Source organism: Oncorhynchus kisutch, linkage group LG15, assembly GCF_002021735.2.
Source record: "Oncorhynchus kisutch isolate 150728-3 linkage group LG15, Okis_V2, whole genome shotgun sequence".
NCBI lineage: Eukaryota > Metazoa > Chordata > Actinopteri > Salmoniformes > Salmonidae > Oncorhynchus > Oncorhynchus kisutch.
Genome location: NC_034188.2, coordinates 93,322,925 through 93,340,086, shown reverse-complemented (window position 1 = coordinate 93,340,086; position 17,162 = coordinate 93,322,925). Strand labels below are relative to the sequence as shown.

The 17,162-nt window shown below is 44.2% G+C and overlaps 1 protein-coding gene across 1 annotated transcript in view; it reads left to right on the top strand.

Moving 5' to 3' along the window:
* Nucleotides 1-17,162, top strand: part of maml2 (mastermind like transcriptional coactivator 2) — a 146,204-nt gene that overhangs the window by 124,182 nt on the left and 4,860 nt on the right. Inside the window, exon 3 of the mRNA XM_031791309.1 lies at nucleotides 14,371-14,556. Coding sequence (XP_031647169.1) covers nucleotides 14,371-14,556 — 186 coding nt within the window. The remainder of the gene's footprint in view (nucleotides 1-14,370; nucleotides 14,557-17,162) is intronic.

Here is a 17,162-nt window from a genome sequence, read left to right as displayed (position 1 = left end):
ACACACACACACACACACACACACACACACACACACACACACACACACACACACACACACACACACACATTCTCACAGTACAGTATAACCTTAGGGCTGATCTTGTACTGTAGGAGGAGATTCCCTTGTTTGTTTCATATCTACCTACAGACTTTACTGTAGACCCAGCTGGCAATCAAGTAGTAGTGCACTTGATGAGGAATAGTGTTCCATTTGGGATGGGTCTATATGGGGTTTCTGTGGTGTGAGGGAGCTGACATCTATATGGGGTTCTTGTGGTGTGAGGGAGCTGACATCTATATGGGGTGAGGGAGCTGACATCTATATGGGGTTTCTGTGGTGTGAGGGAGCTGACATCTATATGGGGTTTCTGTGGTGTGAGGGAGCTGACATCTATATGGGGTGAGGGAGCTGACATCTATATGGGGTTTCTGTGGTGTGAGGGAGCTGACATCTATATGGGGTGAGGGAGCTGACATCTATATGTGGTTCCTGTGGTGTGAGGGGGCTGACATCTATATGGGGTTCCTGTGGTGTGAGGGAGCTGACATCTATATGTGGTTTCTGTGGTGTGAGGGAGCTGACATCTATATGGGGTTCCTGTGGTGTGAGGGAGCTGACATCTATATGGGGTGAGGGAGCTGACATCTATATGTGGTTCCTGTGGTGTGAGGGAGCTGACATCTATATGGGGTTCCTGTGGTGTGAGGGAGCTGACATCTATATGTGGTTTCTGTGGTGTGAGGGAGCTGACATCTATATGGGGTGAGGGAGCTGACATCTATATGGGGTTCCTGTGGTGTGAGGGAGCTGACATCTATATGGGGTTCCTGTGGTGTGAGGGTGCTGACATCTATATGGGGTTCCTGTGGTGTGAGGGAGCTGACATCTATATGGGGTTCCTGTGGTGTGAGGGAACTGACATCTATATGGGGTTCCTGTGGTGTGAGGGAGCTGACATCTATGGGGGGTTTCTGTGGTGTGAGGGAGCTGACATCTATATGGGGTTCCTGTGGTGTGAGGGAGCTGACATCTATATGGGGTTCCTGTGGTGTGAGGGAGCTGACATCTATATGGGGTTCCTGTGGTGTGAGGGAGCTGACATCTATATGGGGTGAGGGAGCTGACATCTATATGGGGTTTCTGTGGTGTGAGGGAGCTGACATCTAAATGGGGTTTCTGTGGTGTGAGGGAGCTGACATCTATATGGGGTGAGGGAGCTGACATCTATATGGGGTTCCTGTGGTGTGAGGGAGCTGACATCTATATGGGGTGAGGGAGCTGACATCTATATGGGGTTTCTGTGGTGTGAGGGAGCTGACATCTATATGGGGTTCATGTGGTGTGAGGGAGCTGACATCTATATGGGGTTTCTATGGTGTGAGGGAGCTGACATCTATATGGGGTGAGGGAGCTGACATCTATATGGGGTTCCTGTGGTGTGAGGGAGCTGACATCTATATGGGGTGAGGGAGCTGACATCTATATGGGGTTCCTGTGATGTGAGGGAGCTGACATCTATATGGGGTGAGGGAGCTGACATCTATAGGGGGTTTCTGTGGTGTGAGGGAGCTGACATCTATATGGGGTTTCTGTGGTGTGAGGGAGCTGACATCTATATGGGGTTCCTGTGGTGTGAGGGAGCTGACATCTATATGGGGTTTCTGTGGTGTGAGGGAGCTGACATCTATATGGGGTTTCTGTGGTGTGAGGGAGCTGACATCTATATGGGGTGAGGGAGCTGACATCTATATGGGGTTTCTGTGGTGTGAGGGAGCTGACATCTATATGGGGTGAGGGAGCTGACATCTATATAGGGTGAGGGAACTGACATCTATATGGGGTTTCTGTGGTGTGAGGGAGCTGACATCTATATGGGGTTTCTGTGGTGTGAGGGAGCTGACATCTATATGGGGTGAGGGAGCTGACATCTATATAGGGTGAGGGAACTGACATCTATATGGGGTTTCTGTGGTGTGAGGGAGCTGACATCTAGATGGGGTGAGGGAGCTGACATCTATATGGGGTTTCTGTGGTGTGAGGGAGCTGACATCTATATGGGGTGAGGGAGCTGACATCTATATGGGGTTTCTGTGGTGTGAGGGAGCTGACATCTATATGGGGTTCCTGTGGTGTGAGGGAGCTGACATCTATATGGGGTTCCTGTGGGGTGAGGGAGCTGACATCTATATGGGGTTCTGTGGTGTGAGGGAGCTGACATCTATATGGGGTTCCTGTGGTGTGAGGGAGCTGACATCTATATGGGGTTCCTGTGGGGTGAGGGAGCTGACATCTATATGGGGTTCCTGTGGGGTGAGGGAGCTGACATCTATATGGGGTTCCTGTGGGGTGAGGGAGCTGACATCTATATGGGGTTCCTGTGGGGTGAGGGAGCTGACATCTATATGGGGTTCCTGTGGGGTGAGGGAGCTGACATCTATATGGGGTTCCTGTGGTGTGAGGGAGCTGACAACTATATGGGGTTCCTGTGGGGTGAGGGAGCTGACATCTATATGGGGTTCCTGTGGGGTGAGGGAGCTGACATCTATATGGGGTTCCTGTGGGGTGAGGGAGCTGACATCTATATGGGGTTCCTGTGGGGTGAGGGAGCTGACATCTATATGGGGTTCCTGTGGGGTGAGGGAGCTGACATCTATATGGGGTTCCTGTGGGGTGAGGGAGCTGACATCTATATGGGGTTCCTGTGGGGTGAGGGAGCTGACATCTATATGGGGTTCCTGTGGGGTGAGGGAGCTGACATCTATATGGGGTTCCTGTGGGGTGAGGGAGCTCACACCACAGTTTCAGGATAGTGGTTGTGCTCGAGGAATTTAAAGACAGGACCTGATTTCTACATACCTCTGGAACTAGTGTGGTCAGGATTATTCCCAGATCAAATTGAGCCCATTATTTTATCTGTAATTAATCCAGACAGAGACTCATAAGGTATACAGTTGTTTTTTTATCATAATTTTTGTTCATGGTGTTGCCAATTATGTTACATAAATGATTGATGGGTTCAGGTCTCTCTCTCTCTCTAACCTAACCAGAGACAGAGGGACAGGCTGTGTGAAGGGAGTGGTCTAACCAGAGACAGAGAGACAGGCTGTGTGAAGGGAGTGTTCTAACCAGAGACAGAGAGACAGGCTGTGTGAAGGGAGTGTTCTAAACAGAGACAGGCTGTGTGAAGGGAGTGGTCTAACCAGAGACAGAGGGACAGGCTGTGTGAAGGGAGTGGTCTAACCAGAGACAGAGGGACAGGCTGTGTGAAGGGAGTGGTCTAACCAGAGACAGAGAGACAGGCTGTGTGAAGGGAGTGTTCTAACCAGAGACAGGCTGTGTGAAGGGAGTGGTCTAACCAGAGACAGAGGGACAGGCTGTGTGAAGGGAGTGTTCTAACCAGAGACAGAGAGACAGGCTGTGTGAAGGGAGTGGTCTAACCAGAGACAGGCTGTGTGAAGGGAGTGGTCTAACCAGAGACAGGCTGTGTGAAGGGAGTGGTCTAACCAGAGACAGAGAGACAGGCTGTGTGAAGGGAGTGGTCTAACCAGAGACAGAGAGACAGGCTGTGTGAAGGGAGTGGTCTAACCAGAGACAGAGAGACAGGCTGTGTGAAGGGAGTGTTCTAACCAGAGACAGGCTGTGTGAAGGGAGTGTTCTAACCAGAGACAGGCTGTGTGAAGGGAGTGGTCTAACCAGAGACAGGCTGTGTGAAGGGAGTGGTCTAACCAGAGACAGGCTGTGTGAAGGGAGTGTTCTAACCAGAGACAGAGAGACAGGCTGTGTGAAGGGAGTGTTCTAACCAGAGACAGGCTGTGTGAAGGGAGTGTTCTAACCAGAGACAGGCTGTGTGAAGGGAGGGTTCTAACCAGAGACAGAGAGACAGGCTGTGTGAAGGGAGTGGTCTAACCAGAGACAGAGAGACAGGCTGTGTGAAGGGAGTGGTCTAACCAGAGACAGAGAGACAGGCTGTGTGAAGGGAGTGTTTGTTTCCTGGGAAAGGGATCAGCAGCCAAGTCCAGATGCCAAGGCCGTCCCCCGGGACCAGAGTTCTGACTGCAGGCTGCCTGGGAGGAAGCATTGCTCTGAGAGAGATGCTGAGAGAGGCTGGGGGAGGGGCTGGGGGAGGGGCTGACAGGGAGAGAAAGAGAGAGTCTTGTCTAGTTTAGACTACCACTGATCTGTCTAGCTTAGTCTAGTTTACCCCTGATCGGTCTAGTTTAGCTTAGTCTCGTTTAGTCTAGTGTAGCATCCCTGTGATATGCCTAGTCTAGTTTAGCCCTGATCTACCTAGTTTAGCCTCACCATGATCTGTCTAGCTTAGCCTACCGCTGCTCTGTCTAGCTTAGCCTACCCCTGATCTGTCTATTTTAGCCTACCGCTGATCTGTCTATTTTAGCCTACCGCTGCTCTGTCTATTTTAGCCTACCGCTGCTCTGTCTATTTTAGCCTACCGCTGCTCTGTCTATTTTAGCCTACCCCTGATCTGTCTATTGTAGCCTACCCCTGCTCTGTCTATTGTAGCCTACCCCTGATCTGTCTATTTTAGCCTACCCCTGATCTGTCTATTTTAGCCTACCCCTGATCTGTCTATTTTAGCCTACCCCTGCTCTGTCTAGCTTAGCCTACCCCTGCTCTGTCTAGCTTAGCCTACCCCTGCTCTGTCTAGCTTAGCCTACCCCTGATCTGTCTAGCTTAGCCTACCCCTGCTCTGTCTATTTTAACCTATCCCTGATCTGTCTATTGTAGACTACCCCTGATCTTTATATTTTAACCTATCCCTGATCTGTCTATTTTAGCCTACCGCTGATCTGTCTAGCTTAGCGCCGCTGAGCCCCGCAGCAGTGCAGTACAGAAGACTAGATCATCACTCCTTCTCCCTCTCCTTCCGATGGCCAAAGAGAGCCAGACTGGAGCCACGTGGTATTATTCATTTAGCTTGTGAAGAATGGGAGGAGAGAAAGAGAGGAGAGGAATGGAAAACAGCTTAATGACACGTCAGGATGACAAACAGAGGACTACTCAGATGTACATGCTAACAAAACACTCCTTACTAGGTTGTTCTTCCTACAAAGACTGGGGTCGGCTTTCTGCACCGCACGCGGCCAGCCTCCTTTCCGAGATCATTTGAAAACATTCTGTGTGTGTGTGAGGTGGTCATAACTTCTCACGGTGCCTGGTAATTGGAAGCAGTGAACCACAGAGAGTTGAGCGACTCGTTGCTTCCTTTCTCTCTCTCTCCTCAGACTGCTGTTTGAAGTTTCCTCTGCCTCTAGCATGTGTGTTGAGAGAAAACGGAGTATGGGAGAGAGAGACTGAATTACAAACAGTCTATATTCCTGTCTTTGACAATGTAACTTTTACTTTACATGGGCACCCTCATAGATCAGGTACAACCCTAAATCCGTAACCATGGGCACCCTCATAGATCAGGTACAACCCTAAATCCGTAACCATGGGCACCCTCATAGATCAGGTACAACCCTAAATCCGTAACCATGGGCACCCTCATAGATCAGGTACAACCCTAAATCCGTAACCATGGGCACCCTCATAGATCAGGTACAACCCTAAATCCGTAACCATGGGCACCCTCATAGATCAGGTACAACCCTAAATCCGTAACCATGGGCACCCTCATAGATCAGGTACAACCCTAAATCCGTAACCATGGGCACCCTCATAGATATCATCCTGACCAACTTGCCCTCTAAATACAACTCTGCTGTTTTCAACCAGGATCTCAGCGATCACTGCCTCATTGCCTGTGTCCATAATGGGTCTGCAGTAAAACGACCACCCCTCATCACTGTCAAACGCTCCCTAAAACACTTCAGCGAGCAGGCCTTTCTAATCGACCTGGCCTGGGTATCCTGGAAGGATATTGACCTCATCCCGTCAGTAGAGGATGCCTGGTTGTTCTTTAAAAGTAATTTCCTCACCATCTTAAATAAGCATTCCCCATTCAAAATATGTAGAACTAAGAACAGATATAGTAGCCCTTGATTTACCCCAGACTTGACTGCCCTTGACCAGCACAAGAACATCCTGTGGCGTTCTGCATTAGCATCGAATAGCCCCGCAATATGCAGCTGTTCAGGGAACTCAGGAACCAATACACGCAGTCAGTTAGGAAAGCAAAGGCTAGCTTTTTCAAACAGAAATTTGCATCCTGTAGCACTAATTCCAAAAAGTTCTGGGACACTAAAGTCCATGGAGAATAAGAGCACCTCCTCCCAGCTGCCCACTGCACTGAGGCTAGGAAACACCGTCACCACCGATAAATCTATGATAATCGATCATTCCAATTAGCATTTTTCTACGGCTGGCCATGCTTTACACCTGGCTACCCGACCCTGTTTAACAGCTCTGCACCCCCTGCAGAAACAGGCCCAAGTCACCCCGCTTCTCCTTCACCCAAATCCAGACAGCTGATGAGCTTCAAAATCTGGATCCCTACAAATCAGCTGGGCTAAGACAATCTGGACCCTCTCTTTCTAAAATGATCAGTCAAAATTGTTGCAACCCCTATTACTAGCCTGTTCAACATCTCTTTCATATCGTCTGAGATCCCCAAAGATTGGAATGCTGCCGCGGTCATCCCCCTCTTCAAAACACTCTAGACCCAAACTGTTATAGACCGACAGTTGAAGTCTGAAGTTTACATACACTTAGTTTGGAGTCATTATAACTTGTTTTTCAACCACCACTAATTAACAAATTAGTTATGGCAAGTCGGTTAGGACATCTACTTTGTGCATGACACAAGTAATTTTCCCAACAATTGTGTACAGACAGATTATTTCACTTATAATTCACTGTTTCACAATTCCACTATGTCAGAAGTTCACAAACACTAAGTTGACTGTGCCTTTAAACGGCTTGGAAAATTCCAGAAAATTATGTCTTTGCTTTAGAAGCTTCTGATAGGCTAATTGACATAATTTGAGTCAATTGGAGGTGTACCTGTGGATGTATTTCAAGGCCTACCTTCAAACTCAATGCCTCTTTGCTTGACATCATGGGACAATCAAAAGAAACCAAACAAGACCTCAGAAAAAAAATTCTGAGAAAAAAAGTCTGGTTCATCCTTGGGAGCAATTTCCAAAATGCCTGAAGGTACCACGTTCATCTATACAAACAATAGTACACAAGTATAAACACCATGGGACCACGCAGCCGTCATACTGCTCAGGAAGGAGACGCGTTCTGTCTCCTAGAGATGAACATACTTTGGTGCAAAAAGTGCAAATCAATCCCAGAACAACAGCAAAGGACCTTGTGAAGATGCTGGAGGAAACGGGTACAAAAGTATCTATATCCACAGTAAACCGAGATCCATATCGACATAACCTGAAAGGCCGCTCAGCAAGCCACTGCTCCAAAACCGCCATAAGAAAGCCAGACTACGGTTTGCAACTGCACATGGGGACAAAGATCGTACTTTTTGGAGAAATGTCCTCTGGTCTGATGAAACAAAAATAGAACTGTTTGGCCATAATGACCATTGTTATGTTTGGAGGGAAAAGGGGGAGGCTTGCAACCCGAAGAACACCACCATCCCAACCGTGAAGCACGGGGGTGGCAGCACCATGTTATGGGGGTGCTTTGCTGCAAGAGAGACTGGTGCACTTCACAAAATAGATGGCATCATGAGGAAGATAGTGATGTAGATATATTGAAGCAACATCGCAAGACATCAGTCAGGAAGTTAAAGCTTGGTCACAAATGGGTCTTCCAAATGGACAATGACCCCAAGCACACTTCCAAAGTTGTGGCAAAATGGCTTAAGGACGAGAAAGTCAAGGTATTGGAGTGGCCTTCACAAATCCCTGACCTCAATCCTATAGAAAATGTGTGGGCAGAACTGAAAAAGTGTGTGCGAGCAAGGAGGCCTACAAACCTGACTCAGTTACACCAGCTCTGTCAGGAGGAATGGGACAAACTTCACCCAACTTGTGGAAGGCTACCCGAAACGTTTGACCCAAGTTCAACTATTTAAAGGCAATGCTACCAAATACTAATTGAGTGTATGTAAACTTCTGACCCACTGGGAATGTGATGAAAAAAAATGAAAATAAATCATTCTCTGTACTATTATTCTGACATTTCACATTCTTAAAGTAAAGTGGTGATTCTAACTGACCTACCACAGGCAATCTTTTACTAGGATTAAATGTCAGGAATTGTGAAAAAGTACCTTAAAGAGTACTTAAAGAGTTTAAATGTATTTAGGTAAGGTGTATGTAAACTTCCGAATTCAACTGTATATACATCCTGCCCTGCCTTTCTAAGATCTTCGAAAGCCAAGTCAACAAACAGATTACCGACCATTTCGAATCCCACCGTACCTTCTCCACTATGCAATCTTTCCGAGCTGGTCATGGGTGCACCTCAGCCACGCTCAAGGTCCTAAATTATATCATAGCCGCCATCGATAGTCAGTACTGTGCAGCCGTCTTCATCGACCTGGCCAAGGCTTTTGACCCTGTTTGACCGCATTCTTATCAGCAGACTCAATAGCCTTGGTTTCTCAAATGACTGCCTCGCCTGGTTCACCAACTGCCTCTCAGTTCAGTGTGTCAAATCGGAGTGCCTGTTGTCCGGACCTATGGCAGTCTCTATGGGGGTGCCACAGGGTTCAATTATCGGGCCGACTCTTTTCCATGTATATATCAATGATGTCGCTCTTGCTGCTGGTGTTTCTCTGATCCACCTCTACGCAGATGACACCATTCTGTATACTTCTGGCCCTTCTTTGGACACCGTGTCAACAAACCTCCAAACGAGCTTTAGTGCCATACAACACTCCTTCCGGGGCCTCCAACTGCTTTTAAATGCTAGTAAAACTAAATGCATGCTCTTTAACCGATTGCTGCCCGCACCCGCCCACCTGACTAGCATCACTACTCTGGACGGTTCTGACTTAGAATATGTGGACAACTACAAATACCTAGGTGTCTGGTTAGACTGTAAATTCTCCTTCCAGACTCACATTAAGCATTTCCAATCCAAAATTAAATCTAGAATCGGCTTCCTATTTCACAACATAGCCTCCTTCTCTCATGCTGCCAAACATTCCCTCGTAAAACTGACTATTCTGCTGATCCTTGACTTTGGCGATGTAATTTACAAAATAGCCTCCAACACTCTACTCAGCTAATTGGATGTAGTCTATCACAGTACCATCCGTTTTGTCACCAAATCCCCATATACTACCCACCACTGCGACCTGTATGCTCTCGTTGGCTGGCCCTCGTTGAATATTCATCGCCGAACCCACTGGCTCCAGGTCATCTATAAGTCTTTGCTAGGTAAAGCCCCGCCTTATCTCAGCTCACTGGTCACCATAGCAACAACCACCTGTAGCACATGCTCCAGCAGGTATATGTCCCTGGTCATCCCCACAGCCAACACCTCATTTGGCCGCCTTACCTTCCAGTTCTCTGCTGCCAATGACTGGAACGAATTGCAAAAATCACTGAAGGTGGAGACTCATGTCTCTCTCTCTAACTTTAAGCATCAGCTGTCAGAGCAGCTTGCCGATCACTGTACCTGTACACAGCCCATCTGTAAATGGCCCACACAACTACCTCATCCCCATATTGTTATATATCTTTTTTTGCTCTTTTGCACCCCAGTATCTCTACTTGCACATCATCATCTGCACATCTATTCACTCCAGTGTTAATGATAAATTGTCATTATTTCACCTCTATTGCCTATTTATTGCCTTACCTCCCTAATCTTACTACATTTGCACACACTGTACATAGTATTGTGTTATTGACTGTACGTTTGTTTATGTGTAACTCTGTGTTGATGTTTTTTGTCACACTGCTTTGCTTTATCTTGGCCAGGTCGCAATTGTAAATGAGAACTTGTTCTCAACTGACCTACCTGGTTAAATAAAGGTGAAATAAAAAACATGTCAATAATTGAATTGAGAGAGAAAATGGAGAGACCGAGAGAGTGGGGGATAAATGATTTAGATGATTTTGTAGTAGTATTTAGAGGATTTAGACAATGGTGTAGTAGTATTCAGTAGTATATAGATTATTTAGATTATGATGTAGTAGTATTTAGATGATGTAGTAGTATTTAGATGATGTAGTAGTATTTATTAGTATTTATATGATGTAGTAGTATTTAGATGACGTAGTAGTATTTATTAGTATTTAGATGATGTTTTAGTAGTATTTATTAGTATTTAGATGATGTAGTAGTATTTAGATGATGTAGTAGTATTTAGATGATGTAGTAGTATTTAGATGATGTAGTAGTATTTAGATGATGTAGTAGTATTTAGATGATGTAGTAGTATTTAGATGATGTAGTAGTATTTAGATGATGTAGTAGTATTTATTAGTATTTAGATGATGTAGTAGTATTTAGATGATGTAGTAGTATTTATTAGTATTTAGATGATTTATTAGTATTTAGATGATGTAGTAGTATTTAGATGATGTAGTAGTATTTAGATGATGTAGTAGTATTTATTAGTATTTATATGATGTAGTAGTATTTAGATGACGTAGTAGTATTTATTAGTATTTAGATGATGTTTTAGTAGTATTTATTAGTATTTAGATGATGTAGTAGTATTTAGATGATGTAGTAGTATTTAGATGATGTAGTAGTATTTAGATGATGTAGTAGTATTTAGATGATGTAGTAGTATTTAGATGATGTAGTAGTATTTAGATGATGTAGTAGTATTTAGATGATGTAGTAGTATTTATTAGTATTTAGATGATGTAGTAGTATTTAGATGATGTAGTAGTATTTATTAGTATTTAGATGATGTAGTAGTATTTAGATGATGTAGTAGTATTTAGATGATGTAGTAGTATTTAGATGATGTAGTAGTATTTAGATGATGTAGTAGTATTTATATGATGTAGTAGTATTTATTAGTATTTAGATGATGTAGTAGTATTTATTAGTATTTAGATGATGTAGTAGTATTTAGATGATGTTTTAGTAGTATTTAGTAGTATTTAGATGATGTAGTAGTATTTATATGATGTAGTAGTATTTAGATGACGTAGTAGTATTTATTAGTATTTAGATGATGTTTTAGTAGTATTTATTAGTATTTAGATGATGTAGTAGTATTTATTAGTATTTAGATGATGTTGTAGTAGTATTTATTAGTATTTAGATGATGTAGTAGTATTTAGATGATGTAGTAGTATTTATTAGTATTTAGATGAGTACATACACTTTCTCTTCGCTATTCCTCTCAGGCTTTTGTTTGTCCATCTCAGAGGCAGTCTGTCCCAGACATTGACCTCCACTTCTTTTCTCTACAGTGAATGTTTGTCTTCTGGTTATTTTCTCTGTAGTCCCCTTTCACCACGCTTTCACGTCCATCATAATTTATATCATCTGTAGCCTAATGAACTGCATGCTTTCCCGAGTCGCAGTGGGAGGACCACACAACATATCATCATGTGACTCCACGTTGACTTCGATATAATAGTTATTATATCAATATTTGCATGGGAAAGTGTTGCAAGCGTAATACATTTTACTGACACAAAAATATCCCACCTTCTCTAGCGTATTTTTGACATTTGGAAAGTTTACCGACAAATGATCTGTTTCCATCAGGCCTCTTTTTCCCGACATACTTTATTCACATAAAAAGATGGGAACCTGTTTAGTGATTCTGGCTGTGTCCTAAATGGTGCCCTAATACACTATATAGAGACTTTTGACCAGAGCCCTAAGGGTAGGGATTAGGGAAAAGGGCACAACATTAGGCTTCTGACTTACATACAGTGCATCCGGAAAGTATTCAGACCCCTTGAATTTTTCGTCATTTTGTTACGTTACTCAATACTACCTGAAGACGATGTACTCAATACTGGGCTGAAGACAAGGTACTCAATACTGGGCTGAAGACAAGGTACTCAATACTGCCTGAAGACGAGGTACTCAATACTGCCTGAAGGCAAGGTACTCAATACTGCCTGAAGACAAGGTACTCAATACTGGGCTGAAGACAAGGTACTCAATACTGCCTGAAGACAAGGTACTCAATACTGCCTGAAGATGGGGTACTCAATACTGCCTGAAGACGAGGTACTCAATACTGCCTGAAGACAAGGTACTCAATACTGCCTGAAGACAAGGTACTCAATACTGCCTGAAGACAAGGTACTCAATACTGCCTGAAGACAAGGTACTCAATACTGCCTGAAGACACATGCTGCAAGGTACTCAATACTGCCTGAAGACACATGCTGCAAGGTACTCAATACTGCCTGAAGACAAGGTACTCAATACTGCCTGAAGACACATGCTGCAAGGTACTCAATACTGCCTGAAGACAAGGTACTCAATACGGCCTGAAGACAAGGTACTCAATACTGCCTGAAGACAAGGTACTCAATACTGCCTGAAGACACATGCTGCAAGGTACTCAATACTGCCTGAAGACACATGCTGCAAGGTACTCAATACTGCCTGAAGACAAGGTACTCAATACTGCCTGAAGACACATGCTGCAAGGTACTCAATACTGCCTGAAGACAAGGTACTCAATACTGCCTGAAGACAAGGTACTCAATACTGCCTGAAGACAAGGTACTCAATACTGCCTGAAGACACATGCTGCAAGGTACTCAATACTGCCTGAAGACACATGCTGCAAGGTACTCAATACTGCCTGAAGACAAGATACTCAATACTGCCTGAAGACAAGGTACTCAATACTACCTGAAGACAAGGTACTCAATACTGCCTGAAGACAAGGTACTCAATACTGCCTGAAGACAAGGAACTCAATACTGCCTGAAGATACAGGCTGCACGGTACTGAAGAAAGTAGGAAACCAAGCACTTGGAGGAACCAAATAAAGATTGAAGTCTGTCTGTAGTTTACACTCCACCTCCAATAGAAGAAGAAATGAACAGGTCTGCTAAGGCTCTCAGCCTAATGTGCACCAGGTAGCAGACATGGGCACAACAACAACATACCACACCACAACAACAACAACACACCACAACAACAACAACACACCACAACACACCACAACAACACACCACAACACAACACAATACACCACAACACACCACAACAACACAACACAACAACACAACACAACACACCACAACAACAACAACACACCACAACACAACACACCACAACACACCACAACACAATACACCACAACACACCACAACAACACAACACACCACAACGACAACAACACAACAACACACCACAACACAACACACCACAACAACAACAACACACCACAACAACACACCACAACAACACACCACAACAACAACACACCACAACAACAACACACCACAACAACAACACACCACAACAACACACCACAACAGCAAAACACAACACAACAAGAAAACACCACAATACAACCTACGGGAACTGCTGAAGTATTATATTCAAGCGTTTAGGAGTGCTGATCGAGGATCCATTTCACTTTTTGGATCATAATGAATAAGGATCCGGGCAAACTAAGATACTACAGCCAAGGGGAAACCAAACTGATCCTAGATCAGCTGAGGGATTGGAACGTACAAGGTATCCACTGTGCAGGGAATAAGAACTGTTCGGGGATCAGTGGATTGGGAAGCAGACAATGCTTTGTTATAGGGAGGTAGACTGTAGTTATGGTGCCGATCTACGATCCGTTTTGGCTTTTAGATAATAATTAATAAGATTACATGGACAGGGAGGAACTGATCCTAGTGTTTTGGGTAAAAGGAGGTTGTTCGCGGGAGGTAAGCAGCAGTAGTCATGCTGCAGCAGGGAGGGTAGAAACTGAACCTCCCTCGTCGGCACACAGTTCAGTTCCCGCCGTCTCAGGGATTATTTCCATCCTCGTCAGAACCATTTGTCAAGGGAACAGCTTTGCCTTGAGGAGACTAGTCCCCCCCCCCCTAAAAGAAGCCTCTCTCCTCCTGAAAAAGAACCGCTCCCCCTTGAAAGAAGCCTTTCTCCCCTGTCTCGCCCCCTCCCAAAGGAACCTCTCTCCAAGTCTGTTGTGTTGCTGCTTCAGGGGGAGTGGCCGGAGCCTCATACAGAGAGGTGGTGTCATTTTCACACCAGAACCTTGTGGTTTGTTATGGAGGTTTGCCCTCTAGTGGCAGATTTGTGGTATTGTATTGTTTTGACTGGATAATACCTCCAGTGGGCTACTGAACCAATGCATTGAATAGAGATACTCCCATACCAAGGTATTATTTATGTAAATTAAAACATTGAAATTCATCTTGCAACTGTTTTCAGATCCCATGTACTGCTATCTCCTGCTGTTGTGCCCTTGAGCAAGGCACTTACGTTGAAATAAAGATCACCTTATTTCCCTCTGCTTTCCTCTCTAACCAGATGCCTCCTGGGCCTCGTCTGCCCACCAACGGCAGCCTAGTGGGGATGTCAGCCCAGACCCAGGCCCAGGCCAACCAACGTCCCCCTGCCCCTGGCTCCAACACCCAGCAGAAACCCCCAGGACCAGGGAAGACCCAGGTCATGCAGAGACAGCTAGCCCAGCAGCAGCACATCATCAATGACTCTGTGAGCTCCAGGTTATCATGTTAACATCAATTCATCTGTGAGCTCTAGGTTATCATCAATGACTCTGTGAGCTCTAGGTTATCATGTTAACATCAATTCATCTGTGAGCTCTAGGTTATCATGTTAACATCAATTCATCTGTGAGCTCTAGGTTATCATGTTAACATCAATTCATCTGTGAGCTCTAGGTTATCATCAATGACTCTGTGAGCTCTAGGTTATCATGTTAACATCAATTCATCTGTGAGCTCTAGGTTATCATGTTAACATCAATTCATCTGTGAGCTCTAGGTTATCATGTTAACATCAATTCATCTGTGAGCTCTAGGTTATCATCAATGACTCTGTGAGCTCTAGGTTATCATGTTAACATCAATTCATCTGTGAGCTCTAGGTTATCATCAATGACTCTGTGAGCTCTAGGTTATCATGTTAACATCAATTCATCTGTGAGCTCTAGGTTATCATCAATGACTCTGTGAGCTCTAGGTTATCATGTTAACATCAATTCATCTGTGAGCTCTAGGTTATCATCAATGACTCTGTGAGCTCCAGGTTATCACGTTAACATCAATTAATCTGTGAGCTCTAGGTTATCATGTTAACATCAATTAATCTGTGAGCTCTAGGTTATCATGTTAACATCAATGCCTGTGAGCTCTAGGTTATCGTGTTAAAATCTGACTCTCTGAGCTCTAGGTTAACAGGTTAACATCAATGACTCTGAGCTGTAGGTTATCATGTTAACATCAGTGACTCTGTGAGCTCTAGGTTATCATGTTAACATCAATGACTGAGCTCTAGGTTATGTTAAAATATGACTCTGTGAGCTCTAGGTTATCATGTTAACATCAATGACTGAGCTCTAGGTTATCATGTTAACATCAATGACTGAGCTCTAGGTTATCATGTTAACATCAATGACTGAGCTCTAGGTTAACATCTGACTCTGAGCTCTAGGTTATCATGTTAAAATCTGACTCTGTGAGCTCCAGGTTATCATGCTAACATCAATGACTCTGTGAGCTTTAGGTTGACATCTGACTCTGAGATCTAGGTTATCATGTTAACATCTGACTCAAAGATCTAGGTTATCATGTTAGCATCTGACTCTGAGATCTAGGCTATCATGTTAACATCTGACTCTGTGAGCTCTAGGTTATCATGTTAACATCAATGACTCTGTGAGCTCTAGGTTAATATCTGACTCTGAGCTCTAGGTTATCATGTTAACATCTGACTCTGAGCTCTAGGTTAACATCTGACTCTGAGATCTAGGTCATCATGTTAACATCTGACTCTGAGCTCTAGGTTAACATCTGACTCTGAGCCCTAGGTTATCATGTTAATATCTGACTCTGAGCCCCAGGTTATCATGTTAACATCTGACTCTGAGCTCTAGGTTAACATTTGACTCTCTGGGCTCTAGGTTAGCATCTGACTCTGAGCTCTAGGTTAACATCTGACTCTGAGCTCTAGGTTATCATGTTAACATCTGACTCTGAGCTCTAGGTTAACATCTGACTCTGAGCTCTAGGTTAACATCTGACTCTGGGCTCTAGGTTATCATGTTAACATCTGACTCTGAGCTCTAGGTTATCATGTTAACATCTGACTCTGAGCTCTAGGTTATCATGTTAACATGTGACTCTGAGCCCTAGGTTATCATGTTAACATCTGACTCTGAGCTCTAGGTTATCATGTTAACATCAATGACTGAGCTCTAGGTTATCATGTTAACATCAATGACTGAGCTCTAGGTTAACATCTGACTCTGAGCTCTAGGTTATCATGTTAAAATCTGACTCTGTGAGCTCCAGGTTATCATGCTAACATCAATGACTCTGTGAGCTTTAGGTTGACATCTGACTCTGAGATCTAGGTTATCATGTTAACATCTGACTCAAAGATCTAGGTTATTATGTTAGCATCTGACTCTGAGATCTAGGCTATCATGTTAACATCTGACTCTGTTAGCTCTAGGTTATCATGTTAACATCAATGACTCTGTGAGCTCTAGGTTAATATCTGACTCTGAGCTCTAGGTTATCATGTTAACATCTGACTCTGAGCTCTAGGTTAACATCTGACTCTGAGATCTAGGTCATCATGTTAACATCTGACTCTGAGCTCTAGGTTAACATCTGACTCTGAGCCCTAGGTTATCATGTTAATATCTGACTCTGAGCCCTAGGTTATCATGTTAACATCTGACTCTGAGCTCTAGGTTAACATTTGACTCTCTGGGCTCTAGGTTAGCATCTGACTCTGAGCTCTAGGTTAACATCTGACTCTGAGCTCTAGGTTATCATGTTAACATCTGACTCTGAGCTCTAGGTTAACATCTGACTCTGAGCTCTAGGTTAACATCTGACTCTGGGCTCTAGGTTATCATGTTAACATCTGACTCTGAGCCCTAGGTTATCATGTTAACATCTGACTCTGAGCTCTAGGTTATCATGTTAACATCTGACTCTGAGCTCTAGGTTATCATGTTAACATCTGACTCTGAGCTCTAGGTTATCATGTTAAAATCTGACTCTGTGAGCTCCAGGTTATCATGCTAACATCAATGACTCTGTGAGCTTTAGGTTAACATCTGACTC